Raw genomic sequence first — 21,398 nt, 5'->3', positions numbered from 1 at the left:
TGCCTCAGTGGCTCAGTTGGTTAAGCAGTTAAGTGTCTGCCTTTGGCTCAGGTCATGATCTCAGGGTCCTGGGATCCAGTCCCACATTGGTCTCCTTGCTCGGTGGGGAGCCTGCTTCTCCCTCTGCCTCCCCCCTCCCCCCACCCTGGCTTGCTCTTCCTCTCTCTTTCTGACAAATTTAAAAAATTAATTAATTAATTAAATTTAATTAAATTAAAAAAAAAAGAGTACCTGGTACAATCCTATTCATGAGGCTCTGAGCCTGTCTGCCAAAGACCCAATTTGTACTTGCAGCATATGGCAAATCCCTTAGGCAAGCATGAAAGAAAAGCAGAAACCACCATGTTTTGTTTTGTTTTTGTTTTGTATTTTTTAATGTTTTTTTAAAGATTTTTTATTTATCTATTTGACAGAGAGAATGAGTGAGAGAGAGAGAGAGCGCACAAGCAGGGGGAGAGGGAGTGAGAGAAGCAGACTCTCCCCTGAGCAGGGAGCCTGATGCGGGGCTCGATCCCAGGACCCTGGGATCATGACCTGAGCAGAAGGCAGATGCTTAACCGACTGAGCCATCCAGGCACCCCAGAAATACCATGTTGATGATGAAGCTGAATGGCTCTGATTAATTAATAATATTAGCCAATAATATCAAAATGGAGAATAAAATTCTTTATAAGGTAAACTACATAGCAATTTCATTAAGTATTGATCAATGTTTTCCTGAAGGCAAGAACATACTAGGGGCAGTGAGAACACTGACAAATCTTCTTCCAGATAAAGTGTACATAGTATCTGAAACATATTTATATTAATAATATTTTACTTCAAAATTAGTCAAAGGAAAAGTGCTCAACATCACTACTCATCAGGGAAGTGCAAACCAAAACTGCAATGATAACAGAAAGATCACAAGTGTTGGCAAGGATATGGAGAAAAGAAAACCTTTGTACACTGTTGGTGAGACTATAACGTGGGACAGCCATTATAGAAAACAGTATGGAGGTTCCTCAAATAAAAGAAAATAAAATAAAAATAAAAAATATAACTACCATATGCTCTAGCAATCTTTCTTCTAGGTATATATATAAAGGAAATAAAATTAGTATCTCAAAGAGATATGTGTGCCCCCATGTTCACTGAAGCATTACCCACAAAAGCCAAAATATGGAAACAACCTAAGTGTCCATCAATAGATGAATAGATAAAGAAATATACACAATGACTATTATTCAGCCTTTTAAAAAAAAGGAAATCTTGCCATTTCCACAGTATTGTGACAACATGGATGAACCTGGAGGATATTATGCTAAGACACAGAAAGAAGCCAGACACAGAAAGAAAAATGCCACATGATCTCACTTAAATGTAGAATCTTAAAGTCCAATTCATAGAAGCAGAGAGAATGGTGGTTACCCCCAGTGGGGGAAATGGGGAGATGTTGGCCAAAAGGTACAAATTTTAGTTATGTGGGATGAATTAGTTTTAGAGAGATATAATGTATTATTGGTGACTATAGTTAATAATAGTGTACCGTATACTTGAAATTTGCTAGGAAAGTGGGTTTTCCTAACACAAATGCACACACAAAAAAGGTAACTATGTGAAGAGATTAATATGTTAATTAGATTGACTGTTCTAATTACTTTATTATGTATATGCATATGAAACATCATGTTGTACACCTTAAACATGCATATACTTTTTATTTAAAAACTTAAAAATAAAATTAACAAGAGAAAGTTACATTTCTGTATCATTGGGAGGTTTTTCCTAGGCATGTCTTAAAATAGTGTTGAAATAATTACAAAATACAGCATACAAAACATTTTTAGCTTTCTCTTCTTTTTTTTTTTTTTTCAAGGTTCAGGTAATTTAATGAGTTTTACTTATTGGATAAAGTGTCACCATTTGAAGGAAAACAAATGCAGCTCCAGTCCTTGTGTCAACCCTGTCACCGCCCAGAGGGGGGCCATCCCAGGGGAGAGCACGGCCGGCCAGCCCACGGCTGGGGGTTGGGGGATGCCTCACTCCTTGAACTTCCACTCCTGGCGGCACATGGGACAATGCTGCTGCACCTGCTGCGCGTTGAGCCACTTGAGGATGCAGTGCATGTGGAAGCAGTGGGAGAACTGGCCCCACACCAGGGGGCAATCGTCACCCGGGACCTTGCAGTCCGGGCAGCATCCATTAAAGGCCATCCGGCAGATGCCACAGTTCTCGTCGTTGGCCACCCAGAGCCAAGTGGCCACACCATTCCAGCACTTAATCTTCACCTTCATGACCGCGGAGTCTCGCGCTGCCCCGCCCGCCTTCCGTTGGCAGCGCCCGCGCGGGAAGGTATAAAAACGACCGGCCACACCTTAGCTTTCTCTTCTAATAAGGTAAAAGAACAAATCTTTGTGCTTACCAGGGGACACTTTGGGAAGCCCCGATACAATGTTAGTGTAAAAGACATCTTGAGTTTTTTCCCTGAATTTAGGCTCTAATCTTGGAAGAAAAAATAAAAATAAAGAACTATTAGAGATATGGTCACTTGATTAAGGTAGGATCGTAGGTACCACAAAACAGTGAAAGATTATAGCTATTAGTTAAATCTCCAGTAAGGTAATTTAGAATAAACTAGCAGAGGGTAACAATTGCATGCAACCTCAGTTTTTTCAGAAGTGAGACACTAAAAAATAATTAAATACAGCACAAAGCACAGAACATTATTTTGATCATATAATAAATCTTTTCTATCTGGCAGAAGGTAAAAAATAACATTTTATTTTTGTAGAAATAGAAAAATGCATCCGAAAATTCACATGGAATTTTAAGGGACCTCAAACGGCTAAAACAATCTTGAAAAAGAAGAACAAAGTTGGAGGACTCACACTTCCTGATTTCAAAACTTATTACAAAACTATGGTAATCAAAGCATTATGGCACTGGCCTAAAGACAGGCACATAGACCAATGGAATAGATAGAGATCCTAAAAATAAACCCTCACACATATGCTCAAATGATTTTTTTGACAAAGATGCCAAGCCTAGGGAAAGGACAGTCTTTTCCACAAACGTGTTGAGAAAACTGATTATCCACATGAAAAAGAATGAAGTTTGACACTTACCTTACACCATACAGAAAAAAACTCAAAAAAGATAAAAAATCAGAGAGCTAAAACTATAAAACTCTTAGAAGAAAATATAGGAGAAAAGTTTCATGACATTGGATTTGGCAATAACTTCATGGATATACACAAAAAGCACAGATAACAAAAGAAAAAATAAATTGTACTATATCAAAATTTAACACTTTCATGTACCAAAAGAAACAATCAGCAGAATGAAAAGGCATCTTTAAAAAAAAACAAAAAACAAAAAAAGAATGAAAAGGCAACTAATGGAATGGGAGAAAATATTTGCAAATCATATTATTTGATAAGGGGTAAATATCCAGACTATATAAAGAATTCCTACAACTCAACAACAACAAAACAAATAACCCAATTAAAAAATAGGCAAAGGACTTCTTTCTTCAAAGAAGATATACAAAAGGCCAACAAGTGTATGAAGAAATGCTCAACATCACTAATCATTAGAAAAATGAGAATAAAAAGTGAAAAACACTGAGATATAATTTTACACCCATTAGGATGGTTGCTATTAAAGACAAACAAAAACCAGAAAATAACCAGCCTTGGCAAAGGATTTGAATAAATCAGAACTCTTGTGTAATGTTGGTGGGGATGTAAAATGGTGTGGCTGCAATGGAAAACAATATGGTGGTTCCTTAGAAAATTAAAAATAGAGTTGCTCTATGACTCAGCAATACCACTTCTAGGTATATACCCAAAAGAATTGAAAGCAGGGTCTCAAAGAGATATTTGTACACCCATGTTCATAGCAGCATTATTTACAATAGCCAAAAGGTAGAAGCAACGTAAATGTTTGTCAATGAAGGAATTTATAAGCAAAATATGGTATGTGTGTGTATAATAAATATATACACATTATTATGTATTATTTTATATATATATACATACACACATATATATAATGAAATATTATTCAGTTTGAAAAAGGAAGGGAATTCTGACATATGTTACAACATGGATGAACCTTGAGAACATTATGCTAAGTGGAATAAGCCAGTTACAAAAAGACAAATACTTATATGAGGTATCTACAGGGGTCAAACTTGTGGAAACAGTAATTAGAATGGTGGTTGACAGGAGCTGGGAAGGAGGAATGAATGTGCAGAGTTTCAGTTTTGCATGATGAAAAAGTTCTGGAGATTGTGACTATGAATGTATTTAACATTACTGAACTATACACTTATAAATTCTTAAAATAGTAAGTTTTATGTGTCACAATTTGTGACAATTAAAAAAAATTTTTTTTTAAAGATTTTATTTATTTACTTGAGACAGAATGAGAGAGAGAGCACACGAGACGGGGGAGGGTCAGAGGGAGAAGCAGACTCTCCGCCGAGCAGGGAGCCCGATGCGGGACTCGATCCAGGGACTCCAGGATCATGACCTGCGCTGAAGGCAGTCGCTTAACCAACTGAGCCACCCAGGCGCCCTAAAAAAAATTTTTTTTAATTTATGGGGCACCTGACTGGTTCAGTTGGTAGAGCCTATAACTTTCGATATCAGGGTTGTAAGCTCAAGCCCCATACTTAAAAATAAAATCTTTAAGGGGTGCTTGGGTGGCTCAGTTGGTTTAGCATCTGAGTCTTTTAAAAAAAAAAGATTTATTTATTTGAGAGAGAAAGAATGAAGTGGGGGCAGGGAGGGGCAGAGGGAGAGAATCTTTAAGTAGCCTCTAGCTGAGTGCAGAGCCTGATCCCACGACCCATGATATCATGACCTGAGCCAAAAACAAGAGTTGCAGGCTTAATGACTGAGCCACCCATGGGCCCCAGGTGTTTGACTCTTGATCTCGGCTCATGTCTTGACCTCACAATTGTGAGTTGGAGCCCTGTGTTGGGCTCTGTGCCGGGCATGGAGCCTAATTAAAAAAATTGTAATAATAAAATAAAACCTTAAAATTTTTTTTAAATTTAAATAACACCTGCCAAAGATAATCTTTGTCATTTTAGTAGAAAGAAAGCCAAATTCTGTTTTCATTAATATTTAGCAGGAAATGATTAACAAGCTCCTTTTAAAATTTTACTTATGATAAGTCAATCGAAACTGAGCAAACTTTGCAGAACTTTTTCTTCAATATATTTATTACCGTTTTTCAGACTCATTCCTTATTTTCAGATATTGCAGTTTTAGAAACCACATCAAATAAAGTTCCTATCCTGCATAGCATTTACCATTTTTTGTAACCATTTAAGTTTCATCGTCAGATCTCGTTTCACGTTCTTGATCAACCAGAGACACTAGGACAAAACAATTATCAATTTCCCGTGATAAATAAAACACATCCCGGGTGCCTGGGTGGCTCAGTCATTAAGCGTCTGCCTTCGGCTCAGGTCATGATCCCAGGGTCCTGGGATCGAGCCCCACATCGGGCTCCCTGCTCAGTGGGAAGCCTACTTCTCCCTCTCCCACTCCCCCTGCTTGTGTTCCTTCTCTCGCTTTGTCTCTCTCTGTCAAATAAATAAATAAAATCTTTAAAAAATAAATAAAATCTTTAAAAAATAAATAAATAAAATAAAACACATCCCATTACCTTGAACATCTGGTTCTATTTCTCTGCCACTATTGCTCCTTGAATAGCATGCCAGTTATTAAGTTATTGTATTCCAGTCCCAAACCTTTCTATATTCTGCTTTGTGGATGCTAAAGCCAGGATTCTTCAAACATCTTGCTTTGCCAGATGGCTCCATTTTAGGCTCTGTTAATAGAGGATGTTAGAAGGAAACTGCAAGTCTAGAGGAAGAAAAAAGGATTTGCCCCTTCCTGTCTGCTTCCTGTCTAATTGCGGTTCTTGGATCACCCCAGCAATGCTTCTTCATACTAGCAGCAGCAGTTCCTTCTCATAGTAGTAACTGAATCTGGTGTGCAGTTTTCCCAACAGTGGCAGGATGAATTTTAACGTGCTTCCAGCATCCTTGGAGACACCAGCACAAACTGAGTGGTACCCCTTCATCAACTCTGGCTAGATTTTAGCTCCATAGGACCTCTCCTCTAAATTTCTAGGTTTTATCAATTCCAACCTCTTCCCTTTGTTGCTTTAGTACTAGGGGTGTTAGGTGTTTACCACAGTTGCTTCTGTGATAGGCATGCTGATCGATCGCCAACAGACTTTAAAAGAAGTGATGTGACCAGAGCCTACTGATCATGATGTATATCTACTATTTACAAAGTGATTTTTGTACTGAAGACTATTAAAAGATAAACTGAGGCATTTTACACACTTTGAGTTTATCTGAGCAAAAATCAATTCGTATTGAGCAACATTCAATCTAGCAGATAGAAAGGAGCTCCAAGGGGCTGTACAAAAATGAAAGACTTTTATAGACATAAGGGAGAGGAATAAGGAAGTTATACTAGGCAAAAAAGTGGGTTGGTTATGACAAGGTTACTTTCGTTTAGGGGATGGTAGAAGTCAACCAGGCAGATTACTTAACTAGTGTTAATCAGGTCCTTCCTGACTGACTGGTTTAAAATTCCATTTCTGGGAAAGCTGAAAACTATAATTCAGTCTCAGTTTGGTGACCAGGGGCTTAGCATAAGTGACTTCATCTTGGACCTGTTGTTGTCTTGTTTTTAACAAGACCTATCAGCAAAGTTTTTACTCTATGCAATTACTCACAGTTAATATACCACGGTAAGTGAAATTTGAAACATGTTGTTGGGGAACTGGTGCTATTTAATTAACCCATGGTGTTTGGGCTTGAATAGTGACCCTGAAAAACAATTTGAAGTCAGTCCCTCATACCTTAGAATTTGACCTTATTTGGAAATAGAGTTATTTCAGACATAATTAGTTAAGATGAGGTTATACTGGAATAGGGTGGGCCATTAATTCAATATGACTGGTATTCTTTTTTTTAAAAAGATTTTATTTATTTATTTATTTATTTGAGGGGGGAGAGAGAGAGAGAGAGAGAGAGCGCACAAGCAGGGGGAGAGGCAGAGGGAAAGGAAGAAGCAGACTCCCCGCTGAGCCCAACGTGGGGCTTGATCCCAGGACCCTGGGATCATGACCTGACCCGAAGGCAGATGCTTAACCCACTGAGCCACCCAGATGCCACTGTGTTCTTATAAGAAGACAATGAAGATAGGATAAGAACAACATGTGAAATGGAGGCAGAGATTGGAGTTATGTAGCTATAAGCCAAGGAACACCTGGGGCTACCAGAAGTAGGAAGAGACAAGGAACCTCTGCCAAGACCAGATTTCTAGCCTCCAGAACACTGAGAAAATAAATTTCTGTTGTTTTAAACCACTTAGTTTATAGTTCTTTGTTACAGTAGACCTATGACACCAATACACATGGTAACTATTTTGGAAAAACCTATGTTCTTCCTACTGTGTCTTTCTCCTCTCCTTTCTTAGAGAACACTTCATTTCTGACACTTCTGATCACCAGATGCATGAGTTTTTTCCCCATACTAAGCAAATCTGCAACACCAGCTAGCTGTCTGACAATTTAATTCAATTCTGACACTATCTGCCTGGAGATGGCGTTAACATCCCAGAGGCTAAGGGTGGAGTCCCACAAGATTGCTTCCAACCTTAGATGCTAATAGCAAGTACTAGGTTCCCAGGTTATCCACAAGTTCTGTCTGACTTGGCTACAAATCAGAGGTTTCCATGACCTCATCCCCCTTGGATTTGATTATTTGCTACAACAGTTCTCAAGAACTCATGGAAACACAACGTTTACCGTTATTTTTTTTAATTATTAAAGGACACGCTAAAAAGTACAGATGAACAGCCAGATGAAGAGATACACAGGGCAAGATCTGAAGGGGTGGGAACACAGTAGCTTCTGTCCCCAGAGAGTTGGGGTGTGTTACCCTCCTAGTACATGGAAATGTTCATCAACCTGGAAGCTCTCCATCATACTACTGTGATTTTTATGGAGGCTTCATCACATGGGCATTATTGATCACTAACTCCATTTTCAGCCCTTTTCCCTTCTTAAGAGCATTGTTGGGGGGCGGGGGGCAATGCTGAGAGTTCCAAGCTTCTAACCATAGCTTGGTCTTTCCAGTGACCAACCTTCATCCAGGGGCCATCCAGGAGCCTACCAATTAGAACAAAAGACATTCCTCTTACTCAGGAAATTACAAGAGTTTCAGAAGACCTGTGCCAGGAACTGGGAGGCAGAGACCAATATATATTTTCTATTATCTCACAGTAAGTAGAATTATAAAATGATACATACGATAAAATGAAATAACTAAAATTCATGCATGTCAGAACTGTTTAAAGTAAGGACTACTTGTAGTCTTAATTACCCATATTACATATGCATTTTAAACAAATCAACTAACTGCTATTTCACAGAGAGAACCAAGTGGTAGGATATTAACACCTGTTACATGTAAGCATTTTAGCACATCAGTGAGGCATATTTATGATGACCTTCATAATCACATACACACATTATTTTAGCACTTTCTTAAGATGGCAAAAAATGAACATTTCTATCTGTTTAATTACATATAAACCTAAGAAGCAAAAGTATAGATTATATTTAATGACCAATGCTTCAGTATTCTATCACATTTGGGAATTATTCAGGTAATCAAAGATGAACCATTAATCAAATAATACTAAGTTAACTAAGGATCTTGGGGATTTTGTTTAAGTTGACATGCTATGGAATACAATTGCTGTTGATATGAAAGAGATTGTCAGAATTATAATTCAATTTAGTTAAATATCTAATTTTACATATTTCATAATCTTAAATGTTTTATTATGCTCTCCACTGACTAAATAAAAAAAACAGAGTTCTTTTAAAACTAAAACTGTTGGGCGCATGGGTCATTCAGTTGGTTGGGCATCCATCTCTTGATTTTGGCTCAGGTCATGATCTCAGGATCCTGGGATCTAGCGCTGTGTCGGGCTCCCTGCTGAATGGGGAGTCTGCTTGTCTCCCTCTCCCTATGCCCCTCCTCCTGCTCACTTTCTCTCTCTTAAATAAATAAATAAATCTTTAAAAAAACACACACACACAAACTAAAAACCAAAAACCAAAACTGTCAAACTTGTCCCATTTGTCCAAGGATTCACTATAGTTTCATGAACTTGGATTTTTATATAAAAGTGCATCTGAGCTAGGAGTTTTATGAGAAGATTTGTTTCTTCTTAGAAGGCCAGCACATTTAAAGATTATTTATTTATTTATTTGAGAGAGAGAGAATGAGAGATAGAGAGCACGAGAGGGAAGAGGGTCAGAGGGAGAAGCAGACTCCCTGCCAAGCAGGGAGCCCGTTGTGGGACTCGATCCCGGGACTCCGGGATCATGACCTGAGCCGAAGGCAGTCGCTTAACCAACTGAGCCACCCAGGCGCCCAGAAGACCAGCACATTTAAAATATTAGAAATTCAGGGGTTTTCCCCTAGAATTCTTGGGTTTCTTTATGGATTGCAAGCTTTTTTTAGTCTCTATAAACCAACCAAATTGGAGTTCCTTTACCTTGAGAGATTTTATAATTAAATTGATTCATATACTCTGAAGGTGGAATATTATTTCCTACTCAAGCAGTGGAATGTATAGGCTATTTTAAATTACAGACACAAAGATACACTGAGAGCTTGCAGATTTAGTTCTACAACCTTACCTATGGGTAAAAAGTAAACCCAGACATAAAAATTCACCAGTCCAAAGACAAGTTTTCTTTCTACTGGACACAGTATATTTGCTTAATTCATTTGAATTCACAAATTGTTAGATAAATGAGCCAAGGAAAAAAGATCAATAAACCAAATTCTCTGCCATATCCAATTCAACAGAGAATAGATTCTTATCAAGTCAATAGAGATCACCAAATGGTCAAATTATAAAACCAGATTTCCAATCATTGCTGCTACCAAAGGGAAATAATTTATCAGCTAATATGCAAACCAGAACTGAAACCAAACTTGGCCAAGAACCAGAAACAAAAACAAATCACAGAATAAGAGAAAAAAAGGAAAAACAGAGGGAGATGCAGGTGAGTTAGTGAAGGTAAAATTATATTGCTGCTTGGAATTCACTCTGAAGATCAAAAAGGGAAATGCCTTAAATAACCCATGAGGTATACTTCTTAAGCAAGGTAGTTTTCACTGGCTCTAATGTGTGAGTCCACCTTGGCATCTAGGTGGAATAATTTTTGTAACGAAGTATAATTTTATTTCTAAAATCTTAAAAATGACCAAACATACATAGAATGATACCATCAACAATTTGTTTGTTTCATCAATGAAGGAAATAGCAGAATTGTAAAGTTGATTTAGAGGAGAATTAGAGAAATTAAGGACTATATAATAAAATCAGGAAAGACATACTGAAATAAATTTGAGACAAAAGTGGTTAAAATCTTACTGGTCAATAATACTATAACTATAATACTATTATAGCATTATAATATTATATATTCTCATATATAATATAACTTCTTTTCTGTAGAACATTAATTATTTGCATCTCTTCCAGAAAAAAAATAATCTACAAGGCGATATGTACCTTTACAGTCTTAAGCTGTAGTACTTAAAAAATCCTAGAACTAGAGAGAACCTGTTAACAGGATGAAGTGTAACACTGAAAGGACATGCAATCATCCTTTCGCTTTAGTTACAAGTTTGGGATAATTTTTTCTTAACAGGAAAGAAAATCAAAATGAAGTATGAAAAAAATTAGTTCAAATTTAGTTCCTCTGTAGATTTTTGTTTATTTCTTAGTAACTTTTGCCACATTTTTGCAGATTGCTAAGATCCCAAGACAGGTGGAGACATTTTTGCAGATTGCTGAGATCCCAAGACAGGTGGAGACTCTAGGTCATCTAAAATTCCTTTCATTGAGAATTTTCCCTTAATTAATTCTTTTAAAATATTTTATTTATTTATTTATTATTTATTTATTTAGAGTGTGCAAGAGGGTGGGGGGGAGAGAGAATCTTAAGCAGACTCCACACTGAGCATGGAGCCTGATGCAGATCTTGATCTCACAACCCTGAGATCATGACCTGAGCTGAAATCAAGAGTCTAACACTTAACTGACTAAGCCACCCAGGTACCCCTTTTCCCTTAATTTATTAGCAAAGGCAAGAATTCTAGCACCTTTAATTTCCTTTTAAGCAGATAAATGCTAATGCTTCTTCAATAGAAACACTTCTAGCTATGTTTCTAAAAATGGAAAAATGGAGTTTGAAGTAGATCAGGTTCTAATACAACTCCTACATTCCATGCCTCTTCACAAATAAATATGAATAATTTTTACATCTACTTATACCTGTATCATATGCAAAACTTACTTCTAGCTCTTTCACTCAATTACAACTTAGTTAAACGTCTTGAGGTATTTACTCTCTGGTCTATCCCAAGACCCTATGTCTTTCAGCATAGAATAGTGGTTAAGAGGGCAGCTCCTTCTAACTCTGTGATCTTGTACATTGACACTTTTTATTTATTTATTTATTTATTTATTTAAAGATTTTATTTATTTATTTGACAGAGAGAAACAGTGAGAGAGGGAACACAAGCAGGGTGAGTGGGAGAGGGAGAAGCAGGCTTCCCGCTGAGCAGGGAGCCTGATGCGGGGCTCGATCCCAGGATCCTGGGATCATGACCTGAGCTGGAGGCAGCTGCTTAACGACTGAGCCACCCAGGCACCCCGACCCTTTTTTTTAAAGATTTTATTTATTTGTGAGAGACAGCGCACGAGAGCAAGTGCGCACACAAGCAGGAGAAGTGGTGGGCAGAGGCAGAAGAAGGCTCCCTGCTGATCAAGGGGCCTGATGTGGGACTCAATCCCAGGACCCTAGGATCATGACCGGAGCTGAAGGCAGATGCTTAACTGGCTGAGCCACCCAGGCGTCCCTACATTAACCCTTTTGCCTCACTTTCTTTACCTGGTTTTAAGGCCATCCAGGCAGTGGTTGTTATTTTACATAAGACTTACTCAAGAACTTATTAAAATGAAGATTCCTGGATTTGTACTCAGACACTCTGAACTAGTCTATAGAATTGAGATTAGCTCAGGAATCTGTACTTTTACTTACACCTCTCAAGGAATTCTTATACATGTGGTCATTAGCACATATTTTGAGAATAGGGATTGAATGCTAGTTTTCAACACCAACTGGTACAAAGGTAGAAACCAAAATAGAATTATTGGTAACTATAGTATTGAAAGGGTATGGGGCTGGCTTAGCCCACGTGGCAACTATTAAGAGAATAAAATGAGTGTAGTGATCCATTCACAGAAGTTGCAGAGATTAAAAGCAAAGCAGCAGATAATTAGGCACTGTAATATGAGTGCTGCCAAAAGATGCCTCATTCTGGGTAGCAATGATTTTAGCTTCAGAACAGTGGGATTTGCAAGAAAAATTCAACAACCAGCTTACTAAGACTTTGCTTAACATATATTTCAGAAAAACAGTGGACTTAACAGAGAATGGTTTAAACTACCATAATAGAATAACAGATTCTTAGGCATTTCTCTGACTTAAATAAGTTCATAAAGGTAGACTATCTGAATGAATGGTGGATGAGAAACCCCATAGAAAGGATGATATAACATCACACACTGGGAGAAAGCAAATAGCAAAACTTTTTGTGGATAATTTGGTGCTGATTGGGATCTAACATAAGTCCTTAGGATCCGGAATATAACTAATTCCACTGGTCAGAATATGGGCTTAGAGATATTACATGAGAGTTGGAATTCTGCTATGAATTCATTGCACAGTTGGCCCAACCCGATTCTGAATTCATCCTGAGGTTTCACATAGTCCTTGCTTAAAACATGATGGCTCATTAGTTAGATGGATGGTATGACCCATATTGTGGTTGTCGTTTATTCTTGGCCTTGTTCTTTCTCAATGGATCCATGAGCAAAGCAGCAATGGTGGCAGTGAAGCAAGCCATCATGAGTTTATCATCTGGACTTTGCTTCACCAAAGCTAACTCATTTACTAACATTGCTAAACTCTAACTGGCAAGCCATAGTGATCACTGACAAGAGGAAAACACAGACAGAGCTCATCCATACTTAAAGGGGAAAGCTATCTACCTGACTGTAGATCATCTTCACTGGGCTCTTCCTGACTTGTAGATGACAATGTTTTATTCTTACCTAGAATCCCCTTTGTTGTGTACTCATTTTCATGGTTATAGTGCCATAATCTATAAACTTATTGGATGTGTTATACATCACTATGACATTCCATCCCCAATACCTCAGACCATTCTTTATAGAAAAAGAAATGAAGCTGAAGCCTAGAGTATTTGTCATTATCATACCTCCCTGTGCCAACAAGTTGTCCTTTAAAAAAGTGGAATATTTTATTGAAAATACAAACAGGGTATCAGACTGGGAACCTCATTTTGCAAAGTTAGAGTCCTGTCTTGCAGACTGTGATGTATGTTCTGAACCAGTGACCAACAATGATACTTTCTCTCCCATAGTAAAGAACAGGATTCTAGGAAACTGGCAGTGTACTTGAGAGTGGCACTTCTCATGATCGCACCTAATAATCCACTTTCAGAATTTTTGTATACTGAACTGGAAATGATAGACTTTTCAGCCTCAAAGCTTAGAAACCAAGGAGAAGATGGGATATGGTAATTGTGGAAATAAGTTTGAAGTAAAAAGCCTCCTTATGCCACCAAAGCAAGAGGCAGAAAAGGAGGTAATTAATGACTTTAGCTGGGTGATGGATCATGATTACAAAGGAGAAATGAAGAGTACAGCAAGAATCCTAGAGAACTCCTTTTACTATTATCTAGAGGGACCAGAGTACCAGAGACATGTACAGGAAGGATCACAAATGATTCTTTGCCCTCAAAATTGAAGGTCTGAGCACTCCACTGGGGGTTGGATGACTAGGCAAGGGAGGGGAGGGATGGGAGGAGTAGAATTGTATAAGCTTAAGTGCTGCAGAAGGCAAGGAACACAGTCTAGGTAAAGAGAGAGGTAAGTCATATATCATAAATACTAGCTACTGCCTCATGATCAGTTGCCAACATGAGGGCTTTAGCCATAGTCTCTACATTAAATTTATTATTATTGCTATTTTGGTTTTTTACTAATTGTCACAAAAGTTACTGATTGTCCCCTAACATCTGTTTCTCCTTTCTTCCTTTGTAATAGAACACTCAGTTTTTTCTAGGCACAGGACTACTCAAAATAAGGACTGCTTTTCCTTATCTCTTTTTAAGCTAGGTATGTTTGTGTGATTAAGTTCTGACTGGTAAAATAGAAGCAGAAACATTATATTAGTGAAAGTCCTTAAGTGGGGTACAGGAGGGACATAATATTTTCACTTCCTTCTTTTTCTTGCTGACTGAAATAATATTATGTTCCACTGAATTATTTGAGAATATTCAATTCTTCTGTACAGGATAAAACATATGAATGAAACATTTGAAACTCATAAGTAGTAGTAAGCCTAGATACCAGGTAAGGTGGTAGCTTATGAAATATTAATGAAACACATAGAATGTGTTAACTATAGATAAGGTGCAAGCAAATAGCTTGTGAGACAGAGGCAGAATTCATACAGTATAGATTTTAAGTAAGTTAATAACTTGTAAGACATGTTAAAGTTATACATAATAAATGGAGTATATGACAGGACAAACAAGAATGTTATTTATAGGTAGAAAGGGGTAGAAAGATCAAGTCACAAGGTAGAGATACTTGTCCTAGGCTGCAGCTATGCCATCCCCAAGTTGGCTACTGTGGTACGCAGAATTGTAAAACGGCCCTCCAAATTTTCGGCCCCTAATATATACATATTTTCTTTTTGTTGTGCATCAAATTTTAATTTAGGTAGTGTTGTGATGGGATTTTGCTGACATATTTAAGGTCCCAAATCAGCTGACCTTAATATAGGGAGACTATCCAGGTGGGCCTGACCAAACTACAAAAGCACTTTAAACCTGGGTCTAGAAATCAGAGACAGAAAGCCAGAGATTCAAAGCAAGAGGAGTTGATGCCCCATTCCTGCCTTGAAGATGGAGGAGGCCACATGGCAAAGAATATGAGCAACCTCTAGGAGCCAAGAGCAACTCTAGCTGATAACCAGTGAGAAAATGGAGACTTCATCCTGCAGCTTCAAGGAACTGAATTCTGTCATGAAGAATGAAGCTGGAAGTGGATTTTTCCATGAAGCCTCAGATAAGAACTCAACCCACCTGAACCTTGATGTCAACATTGTGATACCTTGAGCAGAGAACTTAGTCAAGCAATGCCAGACTTCAAACCTACAGAACTATGAGTAGAAAATGGGTATTGTTTATGCTGCCAAATTTGTGGTAATTTGTAATGCAACAATAGGAAACTAACGTAACAACTCAATGGTGATATTCATCATGGTCCCATTCTGGCCTCACACATGTTCTACCCTGAAAACAGATAATACCCATAGTTGTTCAGAAGACTAATTAGGGAGCTACATTTGTAGCCAGGCATACTCACCCTTGCCTCTTGCTGATAGAGCAAATGAGTGTGTTGGTCCTGCCTGCTATGTTCCCTTACTCAAATCCCAGTTCCACTCCTCATAATCACATCATTAAAGAGGAAGACATGTGGCAGAGAGAAAGGTTATATGAACATTGTGTAACCTAGGATTTAGGTAGTGTGGTCCTTCCATCCCATTTGCATCCTACCCTAAATGTGTTAATGTGTTATCCCATCTTTTTTTTCTTGTTTCTCATTCTGTGTTTTAAATTGACTTACTAAACCACGTAATTCAAGCATCTTATTTGGTCTGCAGGTTTTTTTTGTTCTATGACCCCTGTGATAGCTTACATAGTAGTGTATTTAGAAGTTACTGTTTCATCAAGGTAATTTCCTACAAGACGAATGTGGACATAATGGCTGGCATTCAAGCAGCCATCTTAGATTCACAAAGATGGAGCAACAGTAAGATAGAAGGAGAAACAATTTAGAAGAAGCCTGAATTACTTACATAATGGAGGGCTATGAGAGCCTTGGATTGCCTACCTCTGATTATTTTTTATGTATGAGAGAAATAAACTTCTAACTTTAAAAAAATATTTAAAAAAATTACTTGGGAGAGAGAGAGAGGAGAGAGAGAGCACAAGTCGGGAGGAGGAGCAGAGGGAGAAGGAGAAGCAGACTCCCTGCTGAGCAGAGCACCCAACTCGGGGCTCGATCCCAGGACTCGGGGCTCGATTCCAGGATGCTGGGATCATGACCTGAGCCAAAGGCAGATGCTTAACCATCTGAGACACCCAGGCACCCCTAAACTTCTACCTTTTAAAAGGGGTCTATATTAGTGATTTTCTGTCAATCACAGCTAAACCTAACTCTACTTGATGCACTAATGTTTCATGTTTCCTCCCCTGTTATACATAATTGGTTTTCAAAATGTAGGCCAACGCCCATCAAAATGATCTGAGCTACTTGTCAAAATTTAGTTTTTTAGATTCTACCCTAACTTCTTTGGTGGGACCCAAGAATCTATACAAGTTATAAGCCTCTTTGGGTATTCTGCCACTAATACTTGTAAACCACTGATCAATAGGGAATGGTATTTGTGGTATTTACACTTAGAATTTAGTCCAAAAGACTAAAGAATGTCAAGGAAGACCTGAATATGTCCCCAAAGGACTAGAGGGCTAATATGAAATACCTAAACTGAAAGGAAAAAAACAAATTTGAAAATTACCCCTATATTAGTTTAGTGTGGCTGCCATAACAAATCCCCACAACTTTGGTAGCTTAAAACAACATACATTTAGTTTCTCAAAGTTCTGGAGACCAGAAATGCAAAATCAAGGTGTTCGCAGGGTCATACTCCCTCCAGAAGCTCTGGGGGAGAACTGATCCTTTGCCTCTTTTAGCTTCTGGTGGCTGCCTGCCATTCCTTGGCTGGTGGCCACATCACTCCAAACTGACTCTGTCTTCAAATTGCCTTCTCCTCTGTGTTTTTCTAATCTCCCTCTGCCTTCCCCTCATAAGAATACATGGTGTTGTAGTTAGGGGCTCATTCACATAATCCAGGAAAAACTCATCCTCTGAAGTTCCTTAACTAAATCATATCTTTTGCCATACAAGATAATATTCACTCTTTGGCCATATAAAATAGTATTTACAGGTTCTGGGGATTAGAAAGTGAATATATCTTTTGCAGGGGTGGGGGACATTTTTTCTTCTACTAAACACTTTAATATCACTTTTGGATAGAGTAGTTATTCCTGTCTATTAAGGACAGTTTGAATACATTTATAGTGTTTCATGTGATAGATCATCTTTGGAATTATAAGGAGATGTTTCATGCATGACACCCAAGAAGTGAAATATATTGGACATAAAATCATACTGGTTGCCATACCTGCTTGTCCTCTTTTAACTCAAGCCCTGCTCAGGGAAGCTGCTTTGAATTGCATTCTAGTATTACTGATCACATAAGGGTAGGTACATAATTCAAGGGAAGCTACCTTACAACCTATGAGATTACCTGTAGAAATGATTGTAAATATCTAAGACAAACACACTAGCTTCCACTGTAATTTGGACTACAGAGTTTGAAATGTGGAAAAGATTGATAGTCAGTAGAGAGATTTAGATTTAATAGGTCTAGTGTAGGACCTGAGTTCTCTCTCCTTTTTTTAACTAGCTTTCCACTAGTTCTATGTACTCCATAGATCTCTGTGGCATTAAAAAGATTATGTCATATTGAGTCAAGTATTTAAGTCTTGTCCCTACCACTTAGTAGCTCCGTGACTGTCATCTCTCTGATCTTTATTTTCCTCCATGATGAAGACTATATATACCTATTGGGATTATGAAAATTACATGACACGATATATTTAAAACACCTAGCACAGTGGTAGGCACACCGAAAAGCCTCAGTAAGTGGAATATAGTAAGGGTTTTACTGCCATTTCTAAGATAAGCAGGTAAGGTGATTAAAACTGCAAACAGACAAGTCACAAAGCTTAAGAAGTTTGAAAAATTTCTTATAGTTTCTTGTACCTCTTTTTAATAAATGTTATCATATTTTGGATTCTTGCCTTCCAGATTCAGTCTAATTCAACACATGCAATTTTGTTAAAATTTCTCTATCAGGTGTGATTACACTATATTAAGGGATAACTAACTTTTGTTAAGGAACTTCCTTATTTCTGGTTAGGAATTTACATTTCTAAAAAAAAGAAATTAGCATTTCTGACCATCTGTAGATTGTAGGCCCTTTGTGACTATGTCCTGGTCCTATTGGGGCATTTCTTGGTTATGTATGGTAGTGATATTATATCTTGACATTAAAAAGACTATTCTCATGTAGTGGAAGAGGGAATTCATAAGAATCTAGTATCACAGAACTCTTCAAAGACAGGCAAGAGCTAAATCTGGATCAGGAAGCTCTGGATTAGTCCTTACTGCCTCATGAATACTATACTTGGATTTCTGCTACAACTATATACATCCATTCTTGAAAAACTTCTTGTTTTGCAAAATTATGCACTAAAAATACTCAAAACTTGTGCAACATTTTAACAAAAGCAGGAGCAAAATAATGCTAAGAAAAATAATAGCGCAGTTAAACTGATATGTTAAATTCTTAATGAATAAATAAATATTACAGAAGATATAAGGGGAAAAACCATGAGAAGGGAGCATGAAAGAAGAAGCTAAAAAGAAGGAACATAAGAATTCAAATTATGGTGACATAGGCAGAGTTACATTGTCAATTGAATTTCCAGGTAGAGAAGCTATTGCAGACTTTGCACAGAATGTAGTGATGCCAGAGACTCTGGCTTCTTTTATTGTGTTTATTTGTACAGACCCTGGGGAGAACTGTACATTAGCACTTTTGAGACAGAGTCTGGGCCAAATAGAACTAAACAGAAAAACTTGTGAGGTATGGACATCTTGCATGTCACTCTTCCCCAGTGGCTTGCTGTGTTCCACTAAGTGTACTATGCATCCAGCTGTTACCTGATTGTCCAAAGTTGGGGTTGAATCAGATTCAACTCAAGGAAAATGAGAGCCAACCTGGAACAAATGTTTCTCTCACCTTCATACACAAGTGGTAATTGAAGTGAAATATAAAGAGGAAGTAATTTACAGTTATACCAACATTTAGAGAGAAATCACTTTTAAATCACCATAGAACTTCATTCTAGTACCTTGAAACCTAACATTTTAACCTTAATTTCTCTTTTATGAACTTCTTTAGATCTCTCTTCACCTATTTGTTCTCAAAGGCTTTTTCCTTAAGTAATCTAGCACCTCAGTTCTAAGTGTGTCTAATGATAGGCTTATTCATCTTTTTGCACACAGTGACATATTTTACACAGGTATGGTTTATGAAATAAAGTAAATATCCATATACACACTGCTTTCTTATATTTGATACAGCTGAACTGTGATAAAATCTCATACATAATCTGTTTATTTTAAACTCTAAGCCTGGAAGTGGTCTTAGTATTAATGATATATATATATATTTTAAGATTATTTGTTTACTTATTTATTTGACAAATAGAGACACAGCGAGAGAGGGAACACAAGCAGAGGGAGTGGGAGAGGGAGAAGCAGGCTTCCTGTAGAGCAGGGAGCCCAGTGCAAGATCCTGGGATCATGACCTGAGCTGAAGGCAGACGCTTAACGACTCACTCACCCAGGTGCCCCAGTATTAAGGATTTCTTGCCAGCTAGCAACTTTTCTTTATCTCAGTTTACTTTCCTTCCCTCTAGATAACTGATGTAAGCTATAGTGATGGAAGGGTTATTTTGCTAATACACCCATTCTTTAGTCAACTATTTGGGTAGGTACCAGAAAAAAAATTGAATACACGAGTAAAATTATTTTTCTTACAAGAAAAGCAAAAGATATATTCATTACATTGAAAAAATGTTTGCATCCTTTTTCTTTTTTAAATCATATCAAAACACATTAAAAAATTTATGGAATTAAGTAAAAATATAGTTTTTAATTTACCAAACCAATAAATTCTGATAATGTCAAGGCTCTAAAAAATTAGGCTATAAACACTGTCTATATTATTTTCCCTTTTCCTCCATTATCAGAATATTCAGAGAAAAAATATTTTGCCAGACTTCTAAGGGGACATATGTAGCTTATGTCAAGGATCTCTTCTTTTTTTCCAATTGGCATATGATCTCTGTTTGACTCCAATGGAAATAATAGCTTATTTCTTCATCTCTGAGCCTCCCTTTGATATTAATTGAATTTTTCCAGTTCTTATTCCACTTCACACACACACATACACACACACACACACACACACACACACACACGGAGTACACCAGAAATGTAAGAGTTCTAAACTCAGACACACACATAGCAACTAGGAAAAGGAATGCTTCCATAAAACTCCTTTTAGTAGGAGACCAAAGAATTTGGTCAGAAATAACAAATCAAACCTTTTTCAGAATCAGTAGTTTTTACATGGTGTGTTACTTTACTCATCATTTTATGTATGTATGTATGTATTTACTTATGGTGAAAAAAAACTATAAATTTAACGATTTTAAGCCATCTTAATAATTTTTAAGTGCACAGCTCAGTAGTGTTTATTCACATTGTTCTGAAACAGATTTCTAGACTTTTCATATCCTGCAAAACTGAAACTCTATGCTCATCGAACAATTCCCCATTTTCCCACCTCCAGCCGCTGGCAACTACCACTCTACTTTCTGTTTCTATGAGTTTGCCTGCTTTACGTACCTCATATAAGTGAGATCATCATATAGTATTTGTCTTTTTTTGACTGTTTTTTTTTTTTTTACTTAGTGTAATTCTCAAGGTTCATGCATGCTGTAGCATATGACAAGATTTCCTTCTTCTTTAAGGCTGAATGGTATTCCATCTATGTATATACTACCTTTCTTTAGCCATTTATCTGTCAATGAACATTTGGGTTGCTTCTACCTCTTTTCTGTTGAGAATAATGCTGCAATGAACATGTTTGTGCAAGTATCTACTTGAGATCCTTTTTCCAATTCTTTTGGATACATACCCAGAAAGAGAGATTGCTAGGTCATAGAGGAATTCTATTTTTATTTTTTGAGGAATCTCCCATACTGTTTTCCATAGCAGCCATACCATTTTACTTTCCCACTAACAGTGCCCAACTATTGCAATTTCTCCAAATTCTTGCTAATGCTTATTTTTTTTACTGTTTTGATTGTGGCTATCCTAATGGGTATGAGGTAGTTTTGATTTACATTTCTCTAAGGATTAATGATGTTGCATGTCTTTTCATATGCTTGTTCACTATTCATCATCTTATTTTAAAAATCAGTA

The 21,398-nt window shown here is 37.3% G+C and overlaps 2 protein-coding genes across 2 annotated transcripts in view; one reads left to right on the top strand and one right to left on the bottom strand.

The window, feature by feature from the left end:
* Positions 1-1,932: 1,932 nt before the first annotated feature.
* LOC113921376 (anaphase-promoting complex subunit 11-like) lies at positions 1,933-2,372 on the bottom strand. Its single transcript, XM_035729089.1, has one exon. The coding sequence runs from the start codon at positions 2,274-2,276 to the stop codon at positions 2,022-2,024; it is 255 nt and encodes an 84-aa protein (XP_035584982.1). The 5' UTR covers positions 2,277-2,372; the 3' UTR covers positions 1,933-2,021.
* The window catches only part of LOC113921374 (activating transcription factor 7 interacting protein), a 166,147-nt gene continuing 147,065 nt past the window's right edge, over positions 2,317-21,398 (top strand). Inside the window, exons 1-2 of the mRNA XM_027591878.2 lie at positions 2,317-2,378; positions 8,158-8,303. The gene's annotated coding sequence lies outside the window, so the exon portion shown is untranslated. The remainder of the gene's footprint in view (positions 2,379-8,157; positions 8,304-21,398) is intronic.

Source organism: Zalophus californianus, chromosome 9 (assembly GCF_009762305.2).
Source record: "Zalophus californianus isolate mZalCal1 chromosome 9, mZalCal1.pri.v2, whole genome shotgun sequence".
NCBI classification, from domain to species: Eukaryota; Metazoa; Chordata; class Mammalia; order Carnivora; family Otariidae; genus Zalophus; species Zalophus californianus.
The sequence above is the reverse complement of the archived record's forward strand: the minus strand, read 5'-3'. Positions and strand labels throughout refer to the sequence as shown.

What these genes read in the sequence shown, in the direction of transcription:
- LOC113921376 (XM_035729089.1), bottom strand. Translation starts at nt 2,276, where the DNA reads ATGAAGGTGAAGATTAAGTGCTGGAATGGTGTGGCCACTTGGCTCTGG.